The 20,540-nt window shown below is 44.8% G+C and overlaps 1 protein-coding gene across 4 annotated transcripts in view; it reads left to right on the top strand.

Moving 5' to 3' along the window:
• Positions 1-20,540, top strand: part of greb1 (growth regulating estrogen receptor binding 1) — a 324,923-nt gene that overhangs the window by 271,098 nt on the left and 33,285 nt on the right. For all 4 annotated transcript variants that reach the window (XM_087977669.1, XM_043677653.2, XM_087977663.1 and 1 more), the window contains one exon: positions 18,904-19,006. In XM_087977669.1, coding sequence (XP_087833795.1) covers positions 18,904-19,006 — 103 coding nt within the window. The remainder of the gene's footprint in view (positions 1-18,903; positions 19,007-20,540) is intronic.

The following is a 20,540-nucleotide window of genomic DNA, read 5'->3' as shown; positions in this document are numbered from 1 at the left end:
CAGCTAATTTGCATGGAACATGGACCCATGAGCAGCAATGTGATCATGAGCAGATAGCCAAGATCACTATAACAGATCGTGGTAGAAATATTGGCCATGACACCACGGATGACCTCTCTGCTGTTCCCTAGTGGCACCACAGGATATTTTCTATCTACCAGGATGTACATAAACTTTATATAAACTCCACTTGAGGTCATATTGAAAGACAGTACCTTCAACAGTGCTGTGCTCCCTCACTATTGTACTGGAATGTTTACCAAACTTTTGTGCATGGATCTGTGCATTGGAATCCACAACAGTAAGGGGGAAAGAATGCTGACACTGAACTTTCACCAGACTTAGACTTAAAGGCCTCTGAAATCTCATGATACTTGAGGCAGACAAAGCATGGGTTTATGTTTGTTCCTGCAGATAGTATTTTCTGGAAGGGCTCACAATGCTGATGCTCTGAGGCTGTGAGTTGAGGGGCACTACTTTGCATTCAGCATAGCTGACCAGGAACTTCTCTTGATCCGATCACCTGAGATCCATACTCTGCGTGTGTCGACGATCGAGCTGTTTGATCATGTCATGAGCAGACCTACCATTGACATCAAAATCCCAAAGTTGAACTTGAACCCAGAGTTTCTGGTTCAGAGGCAGGGTGCAGTCTACTCTGCAACAAGACCTCCCCAGCAAAAATTGAAGTAGAAGAGTGTGGTGCTGAAAAAGCACAGCAGGTCAGGCAGCAGCCGAGGAACAGGAGAATTGATGCTTCAGGCATAAGCCCCTCATTCCTGATGAAGGACTTTTGCCTGAAACGTCAACTCTCCTGCTCCTCGGATGCTGCCTGACCTGCTGTGCTTTTTCAGCACCACTCTCTCGACTCTGATCTCTAGCATCTGCAGTCCTCACTTTCGCTGGGCAGAAATTGCAGTCTTTTTCTTCCCGATTTGGAGGTGAGCTGGAAAAGCCAAGGTTAGAAATGGACTTTAAGCTGGAACACAGAAATTGGCAATGTTTAAACCTGGGGGGGGGGTGGGGGTGGGGGATGGAGGAAGCACGGGAGTGTTCCACTCCGGGCTAGAAGTGAAAAAAAAAGACTGAAAGAAGTGCATTTGTAAAGCACCTTTCATAACTTAGGGATGATATGAAGTGCTTCACAGCTCAGTCTGTTATGTTCTCCGGAAAGCACAACCCCCTTGAATGCAGGCTTCAACTCTGATAACATCTGTCTTGTTCAAGGAGGTAATTGCACACAGTATTCAGAGCAATGGGAGACAACTATACTGTAGTAGTGGGAGGTAGTGAGGACAGTGGGACTTTTTAAGAGTCTAAATGGGGTTACCATGACATCTTGTGAATTGTCAGGCAAGCACATCAATTTCCATCTCATTGACTCTGACTGCTTTGTGGGGAAGATGAAAATGGAAGCTGCGCGCACAGTTCTTAGTTTGTGTGATCCTTATCGAATGAACCCTGCTCTGAGGCCCAGTACTGCTGCTGCAGAGGCCTGTGAATTAGCTGAGTGTTTGCTTATTCATGAATCTGCCTTTTCATCAAAACTCAGTGCTGTTTCTCCAACCTTCGCTCCCAACAAGTCATGAATTGAAGCTACATTCCTCCCACCCCCTCATCATGGTCCCTCAGCAACTGGTGTTTCAACAGCCCAGAACCCCCCCCATCCTGCATCTTCACTCTAGGGTCACATACAGTCTGAGAGAGTAAAATGGGCTCATATCGGGAGAAAGTTTGGAAAGCAGTGCCTTTGAGCTGCTTTCTTCCCTCTGTTTTTCTGTTACTATCTCATTGCCACCTTCATTTGTCTAAGCTCAGATCCCTCCATCCCAGGCCAAGAATAAGTGCGGATGTGACAGCAGGTAACTCAGAGTGTGAGGAATTAGGTGTTGGGGAGAATGTAGGCAAAAGTGAGGACTGCAGATGCTGGAAACCAGAGTTTAGATCAGACTGGTGCTGGAAAAGCACAGCAAGTCAGGCAGCATCTGAGGAGCAGGAAATTCGACCCCTTCTGAAGGGCTTTTGCCTGAAACGTCGATTTTCCTGCTCCTCGGATGTTGCCTGACCTGCTGTGCATTTTCAGCACCAGTCTGATCTAAACGCTGGGGAGAATTTGCCAATTGTAGTCTTTGCTTTGCAAATGAAGGATGCCTATAAGTACTTTGGGATCACAGGATAAGAACTAACAGGTATGGGCTTGAAAATCAGGCTTTTTAGGAACATTAATCATGTCTCTATTGATGTGTGATAATTGATTGCTGACTTGCAGCATCATTGCTCAACAGGCTGTGATCTTAAACACCTTGAGAGCAGTCAATAACTGCAGCTGCACAGAAGCATAGACTGATGGCCGTGACCAGAACAGCAGCTAATTCCGTCAATGATCCATGCTTCCCTTAAAGATTTTCAGGACCTGATAGCTGCTACTTAACAGTCAAGCACTTGATATGGAAATCTTACAGTAACAATAATGACTGGATTCAAATCACACATGGCTGCCTTTTGAAAGTGAAGTCCAAGCATGTAGTGCTGTTGAGAACAGTTTGCAGTTGAGATTACCCACGAAGGAACATCGATAAGGTGTCACCGGACGGTCCAGGTAGCGGCTCTGACAATGGAACCCGAAGTGCCTTCGATTGGAGATAATCTGTCACTTTTAGGGACCTGGAAAGTGATAGTGTTCTTATTTAGCTGCTCCTCTTCTGGGTGGTAGTGATTGTGGGTTTGGGGAGGTGCTGGGACAGAAGTATTAATGAGTTGCACCGTACATCTTGTGATGATACACTGCGTGCAAGTGCTGGAGTGTGTCGGTATTTTACAGTGGGTGAACGTGGTGTCATTCAAGTGGACAGCCTTATCCTGGGCAGTGAGAAAGGCCTGGAGTGTTCTTGGAGCTCCAGACAGGAGGAGAATGTCCTATCACACTCCTGACTCAAGTTTCATTGGTGCTGGCAAGGCCTTGGGGAGTGAGGAGTAGAATAGTTAACCTGCTCTAGTAGCTATGTTTATTCAGCTGAACGTCTGTGAAGTGTTGACTCATACCACTGGCATCTCCCTGCTCCATGGATATTGTTAGTTCATAATCTTGAGATCAGATGAATTCAAAGAAGAAGAAGTAGAGACATTTAGGTAAGTACATGAATAAGAAATTTAAAGTTTTTGTGAAGATCTGGAGCCCAGGAGCTGGTTGGATTCATTGTTAGTCAGTCCATTGAGCTGGTAAATTTAAGAGCAGATGTTCTGTCTCCTTTCGAGGTGATACCATCAGTGTTGTTATCTCCTGTGAAGTGCTGCTGTACTGTTCCGCGTTGAACTGATGTGGTTCTGTTTGAACTGTTTCTGCTTGGTTCCAGTTCCAGTTTTCCATTGCAGCGGTTTGTATATCAGATCCAGGTCAATGTGTTTGTTGATGGAGTCCGATGGTGAGCACCATGTTTCCAGGATTTCCCTTGTTGTTCTTTGTTTGGTCTCTCCTAGTACCATTGTGTTGTCCCAGTCAAACTCATGGTTCTTGTTGGCCATTTGTGTGGATACCAGGGAGAGTTGGTCGTGTCACTTGGGTGCTAGTTGGTGTTCATTGATATAGGTCGCTAGCTGTCTGCCTGTATGTCCGACATAGTGCTTCGTGCAGTCGTTGCATGGGATAGTGTAAATTACATTCATCCTGCATATAGTCCTGCCTTTCAGGGTGCTGCAGTGGCTCAGTGGTTAGCACTGCTGCCTCACAGCGCCATCGACCCAGGTTTGATTCCAGCCTCGGGCGACTGTCTGTGTGGAGTTTGCACATTCTCCCTGTGTCTGCGTGGGAAGAATTGAGGAGAGGTTTCCTCTGGGTGCTCCGGTTTCCTCCCACAGTCCAAAGATGTGCGGGTTAGGTGGATTGGTCATGATAAATTGCCCATTGTGTTAGGTGCATTAGTCAGAGGGAAATGGGTTGGGGTGGGTTACGCTTCGGAGGGTCGGGGTGGATTTGTTGGGCCGGAGGGCCTGTTTCCGCATTGTAGGGATTCTAATTCTGCTCTAATCTAGTGGATATTGGCTCTGTTATTCTGGTGAACCGCTGTCAGAGTGTGGCGGTCGGTTTGTGTGCTGCCAATATCCCTAGTAGTCTGAGCAGTCTAGTTGTCAGTTTGGAAATGTTTTTAATGAATGGGAGAGTAGTCAGTGTGTTGGGGCATGTCTTGTCGTCTTGGTGTTGCTTGTCCACCAGGCATCTGCAAACAAAGCTGTGGGGGTATCCGTTTTAGCAAAGACTTTGTCTAGGTGTTCTTCTTCCCCTCTTACAGTTCCAGGGTGCTGCCGTGTGTTGCTGCTCTTTTGAACAGGGTCCTAATACAGCAACTGGACTAAGCAGTATGGAGGACAAACAGGCAGACAGTTCATGTCACGCATCCAACTAGCAACAGAACTGGGACTGGCACCAACCAGAAACAGGTCAAACAGAACCACATCAATTCAAAGTGGAACATTACAGCAGTGCTTCACAAGAGGCAACACATCGCTGATGGTGTCACCGAGAAAGGGGTCAAAACATCTGCCAACAAACCTACTAGCTCGGTGAACATTCACCAATGAATAAGAAACGTTTGGTAGCAAATAGGCCATGCCAGGCAGGTGGGAGTTAGTTTAGTTTGGGATTATGGTCAGCATGGACTGGTTGGACTAAAGGGCCTGTTTCCATACTGTACGACTGTATCCCTCTCTGACTGGACTATTCAACTCATCAACCCTCATCACCATTCAACAAGATCATGGCTGCTGTTTGTTAATATCGGGTGAGCAGAGAACATTGGCTCCTTCCTGTAAAACCTTCTCCTAGTCAGTCACAACAAACATCTTAGCACATAGCTATCACAATTCAATTGTAAAGTAGCTCACAAGAAAATGAAGAAACCAATAACCAAGGTTTTCTGAATGAAAGGAGGAGGTATTTTATGGCTTATTAACCCTGAGAAAAATCATAGAAGTGTGACATCAATTACATACACAAACATAGAAGACAAGTTTAAACATCTGATACAGACAGGAGAATAATGGGTACACAGTTAAAAGGTTTTAAGAGTCCTTGAGGTATTAGATTCTTAGCATCAACAGTACTGGCATCTCTAGGTAGCTAAGTTCTCAGTGAATGGTTGTTTTCCTAATTGGCATTAACACTGGGTATGGTTTTCTGGGGTAGTGAGAGAAACAGGCCCAGAGGAGAGAGTTTGTTGTCACAGCTTCATTTTCCCTGCTGTTCGAACATAGCTGTTCAAATGTAGTCCAGTGTATATTCCACAATCTAACTCCATTGCCTTTCTGAGCTGGCAGGTGAGTCTTTCAGCTCACACTATGTGGAATGATCGGACATGTGTGAATTAAACAGGAGATGTGAATTTCTTGACATGGACTCAGTCACCTGGTCACGATGGCTTTAGAGAAAAATGGTAATTTCAGTGCAGGTAGCTTCATTCATTCCACATGGGTCTCCCGAAGTTTGTCTCAATCTGTGGTCAAGTGACCACCACAACCATTTCAGGTCCATGTTTCTTCCATTTTAAGAAACAATTCAATCCTTGAACAGTCTCAGAGGTGACAAGAACTTGATGGATGTTAAACTTTGATTCTCTGTCTTTACCACAGTTCAGTGATGTTAATGCCAAGGAGATGTGTTTAGACTTTCTCTGGGAAATGGTTACTGTCGGCACTTGTGTGGCATGAATGGTAGTTACATATTTTTTTGAAAGCTGATTTCAAATTTTCAAATTGCCATGATGGAATTTGAATCTGCACTCTGGGGTTTACCAATCCAAGACTGTATTAATTACACCTCCTCAAAGATGGCTTGAATCCGGTTACACAGGCTGGGCAATTCAGCATGTGTTATCCATTTCCTTTTATGGAATTTAAGAGAGGGTCTGTTCCATGCTAGTAATGCCATTCACTTCTGAGTAATTGCAGTCTTTGGAAAAGTCAGCACAATGGTATAACTATGCAGCACTATTTAGCTGCTGTCATGCCAAGTTCATTTCATAATTCACCAAGAGATGTGTCAAGTTATCTGATGAATTCTTGGCTAAAGGAGCAAATTACTGCAGTTCACGTATAAAATCTGAGCTGGAGGTCATCAGGAGTTGTTACTAGTGTGTTGTCACTAATAAAGTATGGATTTTTCATGCAAAGATACTCACTAGGATCTCCATTATATCAGGGTGTCCACTAAACTTTAATGGGGAGAGGGAGCGTGGTTTAGTGGTGAGAGCATGTCCTCGTTATTAACTGCTGTGGCCACTTTTTCTCTGCCTTGCTCCTTCTCCATTAAAATTGCAAAAAAAGGCAATCGTCATTTGAATTATTGTATCGCAAACTCAAAACTTCTAACTTTCGAGTGGTCTAGGGATAGGAGCAGAAATATCCCTGATGTCTTGGAAATCCTCAAGTCCTCTAGCTGTTTGCAGCAAATGCACATCTAACCAGGTTTAAATCAAATAAGTGTTAAAGTTCGTCTGTAACTCCAGTCTGCAGGCTTGAATGGAAAGTACTTCTGGTGCTAGCAACTTTCTTTGAACTCATTGTAACTTGACCCTTCATTCACCAGAAGCCCAATTCACGTGTTCTAGGTATTTCAGCATTTGAATCTGAACGTATTATGATGAGCTCCCAGCAGCTTTGACAAATGTAGATGTGGAAGACCCTGGATTATGAGTGGAATGACAGCATTGCTGTTTTAGAGTGCAGTTGGCCTTGTGAAAGTAGTGGTGCTGCCTTCTTAAACCTCTGTGGTTCATTTGGTGTAAGTTTCCCCCATGGTACCGTTCGGGAGGGAGCTCCCAGATTTGACCCAGTGACACTGATGGAACAGTGGTATATTTCCAAGTCAGGATTGTGAGTGGCTTGGAAGGAAATTTGCAGGTTATGTATCTGCCTCCCTCATTCTTCTCAATGGTAATGATCATGGGCTTGGAAGATGCTGTCTAAGGACCTTTGGTAAATTTATGCAGTGCATCTTATAGACAGTACATATCTTTGCAACTGAGCATCAGTGGTGGAAGGAGTGAATGTTGTGGATGTAATGCCAATCAAATGGGCTATATTTGTTCTGGATGCTGTCAAGCTTCTTGAATCTTGTTGAAGTTAGCTCCCATCCAGGCAATTGGGGAGTATTCCATCACACTCCTGACTTGTGCTTTGTGATGAGCTTAGAAACTGAGTGGCCCAGGCAGAACCCAAAGTGTGTCATTGAGCATGTCATTGCTAAGCAAGTGCTGCTTGATAGCACATTGATGGTAGGGCTTTGGGGAGTTGGCAAGTGAGTTAGAACATAGAACATAGAAAAATACAGCGCAGTACAGGCCCTTCGGCCCTCGATGTTGCGCCGATCCAAGCCCACCTAACCTACACTAGCCCATTATCCTCCATATGCCTATCCAATGCCCGCTTAAATGCCCATAAAGAGGGAGAGTCCACCACTGCTACTGGCAGGGCATTCCATGAACTCACGACTCGCTGAGTAAAGAATCTACCCCTAACATCTGTCCTATACCTACCACCCCTTAATTTAAAGCTATGCCCCCTCGTAATAGCTGACTCCATACGTGGAAAAAGGTTCTCATGGTCAACCCTATCTAAACCCCTAATCATCTTGTGCACCTCTATCAAGTCACCCCTAAACCTTCTTTTCTCCAATGAAAACAGCCCCAAGTGCCTCAGCCTTTCCTCATATGATCTTCCTACCATACCAGGCAACATCCTGGTAAACCTCCTCTGCACCCGTTCCAGTGCCTCCACATCCTTCCTATAGTATGGCGACCAAAACTGCACACAATACTCCAGATGCGGCCGCACCAGAGTCTTATACAACTGCAACATGATCAGGGCTCCGGAACTCAATTCCTCTACCAATAAAAGCCAGTACGCCATATGCCTTCATTACCGCACTATTTACCTGGGTGGCAACTTTCAGAGATCTGTGTACATGGACACCAAGATCCCTCAGCTCATCCACACTACCAAGTATCCAACCATTAGCCCACTACCCCATCTTTTTGTTACTCTTACCAAAGTGAATCACCTCACACTTACCTACATTGAACTCCATTTACCACCTTTCTGCCCAGCTCTGCAACTTATCTATATCCTGCTGTAACCTGACACATCCATCATCACTGTCAACAACTCCACCGACTTTTGTATCATCCACAAACTTGCTCACCCAACCTTCTAGTCCCTCCTCCAGGTCATTTATAAAAATGACAAACAGCAATGGTCCCAAAACAGATCCTTGCGGAACACCGCTAGTAACTGCACTCCAAGATGAACCTTTACCATCAACTACTACCCTCTGTCTTCTTCCAGCCAGCCAATTCCTAATCCAAACCTCCAAATCACCCTCAATGCCATACCTCCGTATTTTTTGCAGTAGTCTACCATGGGGAACCTTATCAAACGCCTTACTAAAATCCATATACACCACATCTACCGCTTTACCCTCGTCTACCTCCTTAGTCACCTTCTCAAAGAACTGAGACAAGGTGGGGGGAGGGGAAATGAGGAAACTGGAGAATTCGAGGGGTCTCCAGTTTCCTCATTTCCCCTCCCCCCACCTTGTCTCAGTCCCAACCCTTGAACTCAGCACCACCTTCCTAACCTGCAATCTTCTTCCTGACCTCTCTGTCCCCACCCCCACTCCGGCCTATCACCCTCTCCTTAACCTCCTTCCACCTATCGCATTTCCAACGCCCCTCCCCCAAGTCCCTCCTCCCTACCTTTTATCTTAGCCTGCTGGACACACTTTCCTCATTCCTGAAGAAGGGCTCATGCCCGAAATGTCGATTCTCCTGCTCCTTGGATGCTGCCTGACCTGCTGCGCTTTTCCAGCAACACATTTTCAGTTCTAAACTGATGGAGTGGCAATTGGCCAGGTTGTATTTGTCCTATCAGGGCAAGTTTCGAGAGTGTCAAGTAGATGCCAGTGTTGTCGTTGATTTGATTTGATTTATTATTGTCACATGTACCTACGTAAAGTGAAAGGTTTTGTTTTGCGTGCAGTACAGGCAGATCATACCATACGAAGTGCTTAGGGTAATAGAACAGAGTGAGGAACACAGTGTTACTGCTGCAGAGAAGGTATTGAAAGAGCGAAGTCAACATTAAATTTGAAATTTGAGAGGTCCATTCAGCAGTCTAATAACATTGGGCAAGTAACTGTTCTTGAACTTGTTGGTACACGTGTTTAAGCTTTTGCATCTTCTGTCCAATGGAAGAGGTTGGAAGAGATGATAATGAGGGTGGGAGGGATCTGTCCTGGAATCTGTTTACTAAAATGTCAGAATAGTACTATTAAGCTCCCAGTTCACAAAACAAAAAAAGATGCCAGTAATCTTTGAGGCTTTTATTTTTGTTGAATAGTTTTATTTTACTCTTGTCAGCAACACTTCTCTCCCCACCCCCTACCCACCCCACTCCAAACTCTGAACATTCTATTCAATCTTAGGTATGTACTTCAACAGTTTAAAAAAATCATATAGACTGTAATGGGTAAATAAAGACCAGTGGATAATGTCAAATAAAGTCATAAAGAGCTTCACTATATACAATAATTGAAGTACGCATTACAGTGATGAGTCACACTATCTTTTCCCTTTTAAGTTATTTTGAGGCTTTTGCACAAGTGGATCTGCTTTCCATAATGTAGGTATTGAATATTTTGTTTCATTTTCCAAGAGTTAAGATAACCTTGAGTTCATTTTTAGATTGTCATTCTTTGTTTGGACCAAAACGAATGGACCTGAAGGGAAGGGCAAAGGATTAATATGTAGATTATGGCCTGTTTTCCTTCTCCTCAGGCTGCTCAAACCTATGTTGTTTGCCAACCCTTCCTGCTTCAATTTGAGACCAATTTTAACCTCCCCCTCCCCCTCCCCCTCCCCCTCCCCCTCCGCTATTCCCACATTCTTTGTCTCTGTATCTCTTTACTCTTTGATTCCTTTTATTACACTTCCTCCCTTCAGACCATCTCCTGTTAACATCGCCGCGGCCACTTAACTATCTCTTGTTTCTCTCTTGAGCAGATAAAAAGGCATTCTTTTCTACTTCCTCTCTGGAGTGGACAGCTGTTTTCTCCCCTCTCCGTTCTTTGTTCTTATCCTATCTGAAATGCTGTTAATTTTGTTGCAGTTCTGATAACCAGGACATTGAAGCAGTCCTTTATCTTGAATGATTCTGACTGACCTATTGTCTGTTTCCACCAGTTGTAAATTATTTTTTTTCAAATCAGTTAACATAATTGTTTTGAATTATATGTCCACTTATGGATCTTTAATTTCATCTGCTGCATCTTAGCCCCCTCTTTCCAGTTTAATTAACATCACTTTGCAGTTTAATTTGGTTGTGAAGGAATTACGATGCCTTCGATTTGGAACTACCTCTAGGCTTAAACCCAAATCATTGTTAAAGATAACTAGAAAATGCTGGAGAAACTCAGCAGGTCTGGCAGCATCTGGGGGACATAGAAACCAAGTTAATGTTTTGAATCCAATGATTCTTTGAGAAGGTGCTAACACAGATGCTGACAGATTGATTCCACTCCCAAGGACACAGTATCCTGCAAGGATGCCATCCTGTTCTCCTAAGTCTTCCACCTCCACCACACCTGCTCAGACGAGGAGACATTCCATTTACAAGCATCCCAGATGTCCACCTATTTCGAACCACGTGCTTTTCCTCCCTCTGTCATTCAGACAACCCTCCACCGCACCACCTCCATTCCCCGTTTCACTGCTCTAAACCCCCACCCAACGCAATAAAGGCAGAATCCCCTTGTCCTCACCTACCACCCCCTCAGTCTTCACATTCAACGCATCATCCTTAAACTCCAACTAGACCCCACTACCAAGAACATCATGCCCTCTCTACCCCTCTCTGCCTTCCACAAGGACCATTCCCTCCAACCATCCTTGGTTAGTGCCACTCTCTCCACCAACTCCCCTGAATCCCCAGGTACCTTCCCCTGCAACCAGAAAACATGCAAAACCTGCTGGTACACCACCCTCCTCACCTCCATCCAGGACCCCAAACAGTCCTTCCAAGTGAGAAAGAGGTTCACCTGCCTCTCTTCCAACCTAGTTTACTGTATCAGGTGCTCCCAATGTGGTCTTCTCTACACTGGGGAGACCAAACGTAAACTTGGGAAATGGATCACTGAGCATCTCAGCTGGGCCTGCGGGGTCCACAGGGTCCCATTTTAATTCCCCTTCCCACTCCATTTCTGACATGACCATCTTTGGCCTCCCCCGTTGCCACAATGAACCAAACTCTAAATTGGAGGAACAACACCTTATCTACAGCCTGGAGGACACATTATTGAGTTTTCGAATTTCAAATGACCTCCCTTCCCATCCCTGACTCCCTTCCCAGCTTCTCCCCTACCCTTCCACTCCTCTCAGCCACCAACCGGATTCATTCCTCCCAATGATCAACCAGGTCATACCCTCTACCTGTCTTCACTTACCCCACCTCACCACCCTGCCCCCACCACCCCCTTTATCTGCAACTCCCCCTACACCCACCCCCAGTCCTGAACAAGGGTTACACCTGAACCATTGACTTCTCCCCCTCCTGATGCTGCCTGGCCTGCTGTGTTCTTCCAGCCTCCTTTGGATTCCAGCATCTGCAGTCTTTTTTATCTCTACACTGATTGTAGGAGTCGTTAATCTGCATTGGTAATGTTCTGGTGCAATTATGTGTTTCCCTTTAACATATAGAATATGATTAAAATATTAGAAATGGAAATTTAGTATGAGCAGCTCAAATAACACTGCAACCAATACCATCTAACTTTGACTTCATCTCTCTCGAATATTGTTCAACAACTTTGGCTCTAAATGAAAGATTGCAGCTGACTGGTCTCCTTGAATTAGCAGAGATTTACAAAGTCCCCGATACATGTACCTGAATTCCTGAGTGAGGATTTTGGTGTTATCTGCAAAGTTAGTTAGCCAGCCTTTGAAGGCCTTATCTAAGTCATTGATGTACTTTATAAAAGTTGAGACCCCAGCACAGATCCTTGCAGGATTCCATTTGTCATATCCAGCTAATCAAAGACCCATGTAAGCGACTAGCTGTTTTCTGCCAGCCAGTCCCTCTGCTATCGATCAGGCTTCTCAAAAGCCATGTCCTTGGGATTTTAGGAACACAGAAACATAATAGCAGGATTAGGCTATTCAGGCCTTTAAGCCAGGTCTACTGTTTGGTACTCCCATGGCTATTCATCCACTTCAATCCCTTTCTCACATTATATCCCTATATACCATGATGTATTTGGCATTTAATAGTCATAACTATTTCACAGTAACCTCTCCAGCCCTGAAAACTTAAATTTATATCTATGGAATTTCAAGTTCCTACACCATGACTAAAGATCTCCAGCATCCACAGTTCCTGCTTTTATTTGGAGCCACAGAGTCATAGAGATGTACAGCATGGAAACACACTGTTCAGTCCAACTCGTCCATGCCAACCAGATATCCTAAATTAATCTAATCCCATTTGCCAGCATTTGGCCCATATCTCTCTAAACCCTTCCTATGCATATACCCATCCAGATGCCTTTTAAATGTTGTAATTGTACCAGCCTCCACCACTTCCTCTGGCAGCTCATTCCATACACACATCAACCTCTGTGTGAAAAAGTTACCCCTTAGGTCTCTTTTAAATCTTTCCCTCTCAACTTACACCTATGCCCTCTAGTTTTGGACTCTGCTACCCTGGGGAAAAGACCTTGTGATTTTGAGATGCCCCTCAGGGTTTTATAAACTTCTGTAGCGTCATCCCTCAGCCTCTGTCACTCCAGAGAAAATGGCCCCCGCCTATTCTGCCTCTTCCTGGAGCTCAAATCCTCCAACCCTGGCAACATCCTTGTAAATGTTTTTTTGAATCCTTTCAAGTTTCACAACATCCTTCCTGTAGCAGGGAGACCAGAATTGCACACAGTATACCCATAGTGGCCTAACCCATGTCCTGTATAGCTGCAAAATGACCACCTTTACTCAATGCACTGACCAACAAAGACAAGCATACCAAACGCCTTTGTCACTATGCTATCTACCCAGTATCAAGGAAATATGATCTTGTATTCCAAGGGCTTTTTGTTCAGCAACACTGCCCAGGCCCTTATAAGTGTATAAGTCCCCCTGATTTGCCTTTTCAAAATGCAGCACCTCACATTTATCTAAATTAAACTTCATCCGCCACTCCTTGGCCTATCGGCCCATCTGACCAAGATCCTATTGTAATGTGAGGTAATTTTCTTCATTGTCCTCTCCACCTCCAATGTTGGTGCCATCTGCAAACGTGCTGACATTTACAATAGGTCACCTAGTGCATTTCTAAATATTTGGGGTAATTTTAAGTTCTTTCCCAATGGAGAACTTCATATACAAACACATTGGTGAGTGAAAAGATTTTAATTGGACACAGTATTCAACCTGTTTGCAAAGTAGCAAATAAAATTATCACAATTAACTAGAAGATAGTCATGGAGAGCAGGATAAGAAAAGTAGTGGATGGGGATGAATTTACATATTTATAGTTAAAGTGTGGTGGAGAGTGAGCTTCATTGTGTATAGTCTGGCATGGCTCGGGATAAACATTCCCACATAATTTTCCACTTTTTACCTCATTAATTATGCAACTGATATTTTAGGTTGCATAATTAATTCAAGTCTTTGAGGAGAAAGTGAGGTCTGCAGATGCTGGAGATCAGAGCTGAAAATGTGTTGCTGGAAAAGCGCAGCAGGTCAGGCAGCATCCAGGGAACAGGAGAATCGACGTTTCGGGCATAAGCCCTTCTTCAGGGCTTGAAGAAGGGCTTATGCCCGAAACGTCGATTCTCCTGTTCCCTGGATGCTGCCTGACCTGCTGCGCTTTTCCAGCAACACATTTTCAGCTAATTAATTCAAGTGACCAGTAAAAGAGACCTTCCAGCTTCCATGTCTTTGGCACTGGTTTTAAAGCCATTTCAGATGGCGTAAGCCAGCAATGACACCTCAAACTCTGGTGCTCAACTCTGGAAATGTCTTAAAGGGAAAGCTGGCTCCTCTCTACCAGGACAGAGACCTGATAGTGCTGGTGGATGGGCGGTGGAGAGGATAGCAGTCTTTTTCCTTTTCCCTGCTGACCACTGACAGAGAACTTGCCAACAAACCCAGCCAGACATCGCAGACCAAGTCATCGCTGGGTCCCGAGTGAATAGGGATGCCTAGCATGCTATAAGGAGGTCGACGAGAATCTGCAAACAGATAATTACTGACTTCTCTTTGCCACCTCATGTCCATGGCAAAGTCTCTCTCTAGTTTGTCACTGCGTAATCGTCTCACCAAGGCTAAGAGACTGCAACCCTTAGTATTACAAAAATCATGTCCACTTAAGGGCTCTCACCTACCTCATCCTCCCAGATTACTGATCTTTCCTGTCTTCAGCACTTCCTACTCAGTCAGGAACCCCTCCCCCCCTCTGCTCACCCCACTAAATGCCCTTCCACCCATTGTCATCGTACTCAGCCTTTGTCTCATTTGGAAGATGTGTACCTACTGCACTGATGTCATGACAGTACTCTGACAGACTTACCGTGATTCAAGAATAGGTTTTACTGGACAACAGGCAACCCCCTCTAATCCACTTAGACGAGACCCTTGACTAAACTGCGGCGGTCCCCCCAGCTGACTCCACCTTCCCTCGACCCAACTAAACACACTTCTGCTTTGACTTTCACACAGTCATTAGCTTGAAGCATGTGCAGTCAGCTTGTTTCATAAGCTGCTGGTCTATACTGAAGCTCTGACGTTGATGTAGCACACTGTCATACAGTGATATCTCTACCCCCATGTCTAACTGATAGATCGGTTATTCAAAGCTCCCCACCTGCATCTGCCTTTGTGCTAAAAAGCAATCGAAACCATGGAGGCTGGTAGCTAGTAATTCAATGCTAAATTCCGTGAGTATGAAACAAAAAGGCAAAGAACCATCAGCTGTGTCCACACCAGCACAAAAGCACCCTGTGCACATGTAGGAGTCACCTAACTGTTCCTGTGTGTAAATGACCTGGTGAAGTCACCAAACCGGACTACTTGTGTGCCAGACAGCGTAAGCAGCAAGTGATAGACAGAGCTAAGCGATCCCATAACCAATGGATCAGATCTAAGCTCTGTAGTCCTGCTTCATCCAGTCATGAATGGTGGTGGATAATTAAACAACTCATTAGAGGAGGATGCCCCACAAGTATCCCCATCCTCACTGACGGAACAGCCCAGCACATCAGTGTGAAAGAGAAGGCTGGAACTTCAGCCAGAAGTGCCGAATGGGTGATCCGGCCTCCTCTCGTGGTCCCCAGCATCACAGGTCCCAGTCTTCAGTCAATTTCACTCACGCCACGTAATATCAAGAAACGGTTGGAGACACTGGATACTGCAAAGGCCATGGGTCCTGACAACATTCCAACAATAATACTGAAGACTTGTGCTCCATGACTTACCACTCCTCTCACCCAGCTGTTCCAGTGCCGTAACAATGCTGATATCTACCCAACAATGTGGAGAATTGTCCAGGTCCGTCCTGTACTTAAAGATCAGGACAAATCCAACCTGTCCACTTACTGCCCATCAGCCTACTCTCAGTCATCAGTAAAGTGATGGAAGGTGTTATCAACAGTGCCAACAAGCAGCATCTGCTCAGCAATAACCTGCTCAATGATGCCCAGTTTGGGTTCTGCCAGGGGCAGTCAGCTCCTGATCTCATTACAGCCTTGGTTCAATCACGGGCAAAAGAGCTGAATTCCAGAGGTAAGGTGAAAGTGACAGCCCCCGACATCAAGGCTGCATTTGACCAAGTGTAGCATCAAGGAGCCCTGGCAAAACTGGAGTCAATTGGAATCGGGGCAAACTCTCCAGTGTTTGGAGTTATACCTGGTACATGGGAAGATGGTCGTGGTTGTTGGAGGTCAGTCATCTCAGCTCCAGGACATCTCTGCAGGAATTCCTCAGGGTAGTCGCCTCAGCCCAACCATCTTCGCTGCTTCATCAATGACCTTCACTCCATCATATAGTCAGCAGTGGGGATGTTTGCCAAAGATTGCACAATCTTCAGCACCATTCCCGACTCCTCAGATACCAAAGCAGACCATGTTCAAATGCAACAAGATCTGAATTATATCCAGGCCTGGGCTGACAAGTGGCAAATAATATTCCCACCACACAAATACCAGGCTATGATCATCACCAATAAGAGGCAATCTAATCATTGCCCCTTGACGTTCAGTGGTGTTACCATCACTGAATCACCCACTATCGATATTCTGAGGTTACTATTGACCAGAAACTCAACTGGACTCACTACATTAACACAGTGGCTTCAAGAGCACATCAGAGGTTAGGAATACTGTGGTGAGTAACTCACGTTCTGACTCTCAAAAGCCTATCCACCTTCTATAAGGCACAAGTCAGGAATGTGATGGAATACTTGCCACTTGCCTAGATGAATGTAACTTAAACAACACTCAGGAAGCTTCATACCATCCAGGACAAAGCAGCCCACTTGATTGGCACCACATCCACAACCACTCCCTCCCTCCACCACCAATGTTCATCATCAAAATGCACTGCAGAAATTCACCAAACATCCTCAGACAGCACTTCCCAAACGGCCACCAAGTTCCCCTCCAAGCCACTCAACATCCTGAGTTGGAAATACATTGCCGTTCCTTCACTGTCAATGGGTCAAAATCCTGGAATTCCCTCCCTAATGCCATTGTGGTCAACCCACAGCAGATGGGCTGCAGGGTTCAAGAAGGCAGCTCACCACCACCTTCTCAAGGGCAACTAGGAATGGGCAATATATGTGGGCCCAACCAGCGACACCCACATCCTACAATAATTTTTTTTAAAAACCTGGCAGAAAAGTGCAAGTTGGAGGTGCCCCATCAGCTCCAAGTGTTGAAGGCCTGAGGGTAGGGTCTGAGTTGCTCCAAGGTGTGGTGAAGTTGATGGTTTGCCTGTGTAGGGTTGTGTGGATGAAGGAGTGAAGAGGATGGTGCCCATGGAGGATGCAGTGATGTTATTGTGAAGAAGCAGTTGCAATGGTGGCCAGGCCCAGGCATTTGTGAGCTGCTTTTGCCAGGTTTCTGCTCTGGTTTACCTGTTGGGAATTCGTGCCACCTAGTTTCTTGGTAGAGGAGAAACAAAAATGGAATATAAATAGGGCACATTGAGGCTTGAATGAGATGCAAATATTTGGAAGGAAGGGAATTCTCACCTCATGGTGAAATTTTGAAATCTCTAAGCAAGGAAAATCTGCAAAGTATTTATTGGGATTGGGAAATCGTCAATTTTCATATTCACCCTATTTTTTCACCATTCCTGCCAATACTCTTGTCACACCAGTGATGAGGAGAAAGTGAGGACTGCAGATGTTGAAGATCAGAGCCAAAAAGTATGGCGCTGGAAAAGCACATTAGGTCAGGCAGCACCCGAGGAGCAGGAGAGTCAACGTTTCGGACATAAGCTTCTTCCTGAAATGTCGACTTTGCTGCTTCTCGGATGCTGTGTGACCTGCTGTGTTTTTGCAGCATCATAACTTTCGACTTCAGGATTAAGAAAATCCTGCCCCTCAAATTCTGATAACTTATCAATTACATTTAATTGTAAATTGTGTTATTATAAGGCGACATGCTCTGTAATGCTAATTTTCAGAAGTCACATGACACCAGGTTATAGTCCAACAGGTTTATTTGACAAGCTTTTGGAGTGCTGCTCCTTCATTAGGTGAAGTCACGACACTAATGCTTATTTTGACTTAGTTATTTTGTCAAGAGAACATTTACAAAAGACATTTACAATCACCAAAGCAACACAGAAAAGTTAGATTTTAATGTGAAGGAACGAAAAGGTTTAGAATTGTGTAAAGATAGGAATTCAGATAATGAAGTGTAGTCACAATTGTAGTTTATGGGAGAAAACTTAGATTTACAAACCACAAGTTCACACAACCAGCAAAGATATAAAATCTAGATCATCTGTATTTTCAGTAAACTTTGTGGAGAGTAAATGTTTAGGATACAATGGATAACTCCCTTGCTGTTCTGAAAACTTGTGTCCCATGATCCCTTACATCCAGCTTAGACGACAAAAGTGGCCTTGGTTTAACATCTCAATGAAGAGGTAGTACCAGCAATCAGTAGTGCAGCACGGTCTGCATACAACATTTGCAGAACATCTCTTCTCAAGTTGGTGCAGAGTGATAATGAGTATACATCCTTCTGACTCCAAAGATGTGATACCAGGATTTTGGGATGTGGAATGTCCAATAGGAAACAATGATGAAAGGGAAGTGGCAAAATAGTTTAAGAAGTATAGAATCAGTGTTTCAGGGAGCTGGAAAAGGTGCAGTGGAACCTGTGGCTGTGTCCTGGATGGTAAAATTGTACAGTTCCATGAGGGAGAGAGTCAACTGTTGGCAATCTGTTTTCTATGTACCTGTACCAGAAATCATGAGGCTGTTGTTAAACAGCTGCAGCTTAGTGTCCATTGCATGCTCAGAAATCACTGCTTCGATTCAGAAAAGTCATAGAATCATAGAGGTCTACAGCACAGTCTGTCAAAAACAACCACTTAATTCTAGTTGCTAACTTCTCTCAGATTCCAGTCTGACATCAGTCTTTAGGTGAAGCAACTGTGCTGTCGACTTGATGGTCACTTAGGACAAAAGTTTTTATCTTGTTTTTGCATTCTAATGCACTTTTAAAACTGACCACACACCTTCAAGATAAACATAGGTCTGCACCTTTGTGCTTCATTGGCTGCAGAAGGCCAGTGTCTTAATGTATTTTGTTTTGTGAACATGCTTTGTTTCTTTAATGCAAATCTTTGTTCTCAGGTGGGGAAGACAGGAGCCTATCTGCAGTTCCTTAGTATTTTATCAAGAATGTTGATTCGACTGATGGAGGTAGATGTTTATGATGAAGAAGAAATTAACCTCAGTGAGTGCTTGCTTTGTTCTCCAGGTAGACTCTGGCATGATCTTTACATTGTGTCTATAATGTTATCATTAGTAATAAGAACATGTATTTCATTAAAGTTTCAAATATTGGGCGGCATGGTGGCACAGTGGTTAGCACTGTTGCCTCACAGCGCCAGAGACCCAGGTTCAATTCCTGCCTCAGGCGACTCTCTGTGTGGAGTTTGCACATTCTCCCCGTGTCAGCGTGGGTTTCCTCCGGGTGCTCTGGTTTCCTCCCACAATTCAAAAAAAAAGTGCAGGTTAGGTAAAATGGCTAGGCTAAATTGCCTGTAGTGTTAGGTGAAGAGGTAAATGTAGGGGAATGGGTCTGGGTGGGTTACGCTTCGGCGGGTCAGTGTGGACTTGTTGGGCCGAAGGGCCTGTTTCCACACTGTAAGTAATCTAATCTATCTAATTGTTATATCATACTTGGAAAACCACAAAAAAACAGAGCCAGCTATTTGACATAGAAGCTAGACATCTGTATCCTCTCTGTGACCTTAGGATTCAGTTTTTTTAAGAAAAGAGCGAATCAGCTTCACATTAGAAGTAGACACATCTGCATTACACAGGGCAGAATTGTACAGCCCCCTCTCACCTTCTGCAGGGACACCTTGTTTTACAGGAGAGTTGTCCATTATATTCTGCAGGTGACTTTCCTGCCCCCGATAGTGCTATGATTTTATGTGAGGTGGGTAAGAAACGTTGAGGGGCCTAAGTGACCAATGAACGATCAGATTCTCTACAGTGTGGAATCAGGTCCTTCGGCCTAACAAGTCCACACCGACCCTCTGAAGAGTAATCCACCCAGACCCATTTCCCTCTGACTAATGCACCTATGGGCAATTTAGCATGGCCAATTCACCTGACCTGCACATCTTTGGACTGTGGAAGGAAACCGGAGCAAACCCATACAGACACGGAAAGAATGTGCAAACTCCACACAGACAGTCACCCGAGGCTGGAATCGAACCTGGGACCCTGGTGCTGTGAGGCAGGAGTGCTAACCACTGAGCCACTGTGTCGCCCAGTTAGAGGCTCCTTCCTGCTTTGTTGCTGATGGGTTTTAGATGACAGGCAGTGGTGGGAAATGGAAGTGGGTGAGTGGAATCTTATGACCCTTACACAATCAAGGTACTCCCAGTCCATCTCCTGTTTAAACTGAGAAAACTACTGTATTCGCTAAGGACTTCCATTCGCTTAATGCTCAAGTCAGTGTTCAGTATCATGGTTAGAGACAAAAAAACTGCAGATGCTGGAATCCAAAGTAGACAGGCAAGAGGTTGGAAGGACACAGCAAGCCAGGCAGCATCAGGCAGTGGAGAAGTCAACATTTCGGGTGTAACCCTTCTTTCAGGACTGGGGGTGGTCTGGGAGGAGCTGCATAAAAAGAGAGCAGTGGGGGAAGGGTGGTGAAGTGGGGATAGGTGATGACAGATAGAGGGGACGACCTGGTTGGTCAGTGGGAGGAATGAATCCGGTTGGTCGCAGGGAGCAATGGAAGGGAGGAGGAG

The sequence above is a fragment of the Chiloscyllium plagiosum genome, unplaced genomic scaffold (assembly GCF_037043375.1).
Source record: "Chiloscyllium plagiosum isolate Xiang-an unplaced genomic scaffold, Cpla_swu_hap1 HiC_scaffold_3, whole genome shotgun sequence".
NCBI classification, from domain to species: domain Eukaryota; kingdom Metazoa; phylum Chordata; class Chondrichthyes; order Orectolobiformes; family Hemiscylliidae; genus Chiloscyllium; species Chiloscyllium plagiosum.
The sequence above is the reverse complement of the archived record's forward strand: the minus strand, read 5'-3'. Positions and strand labels throughout refer to the sequence as shown.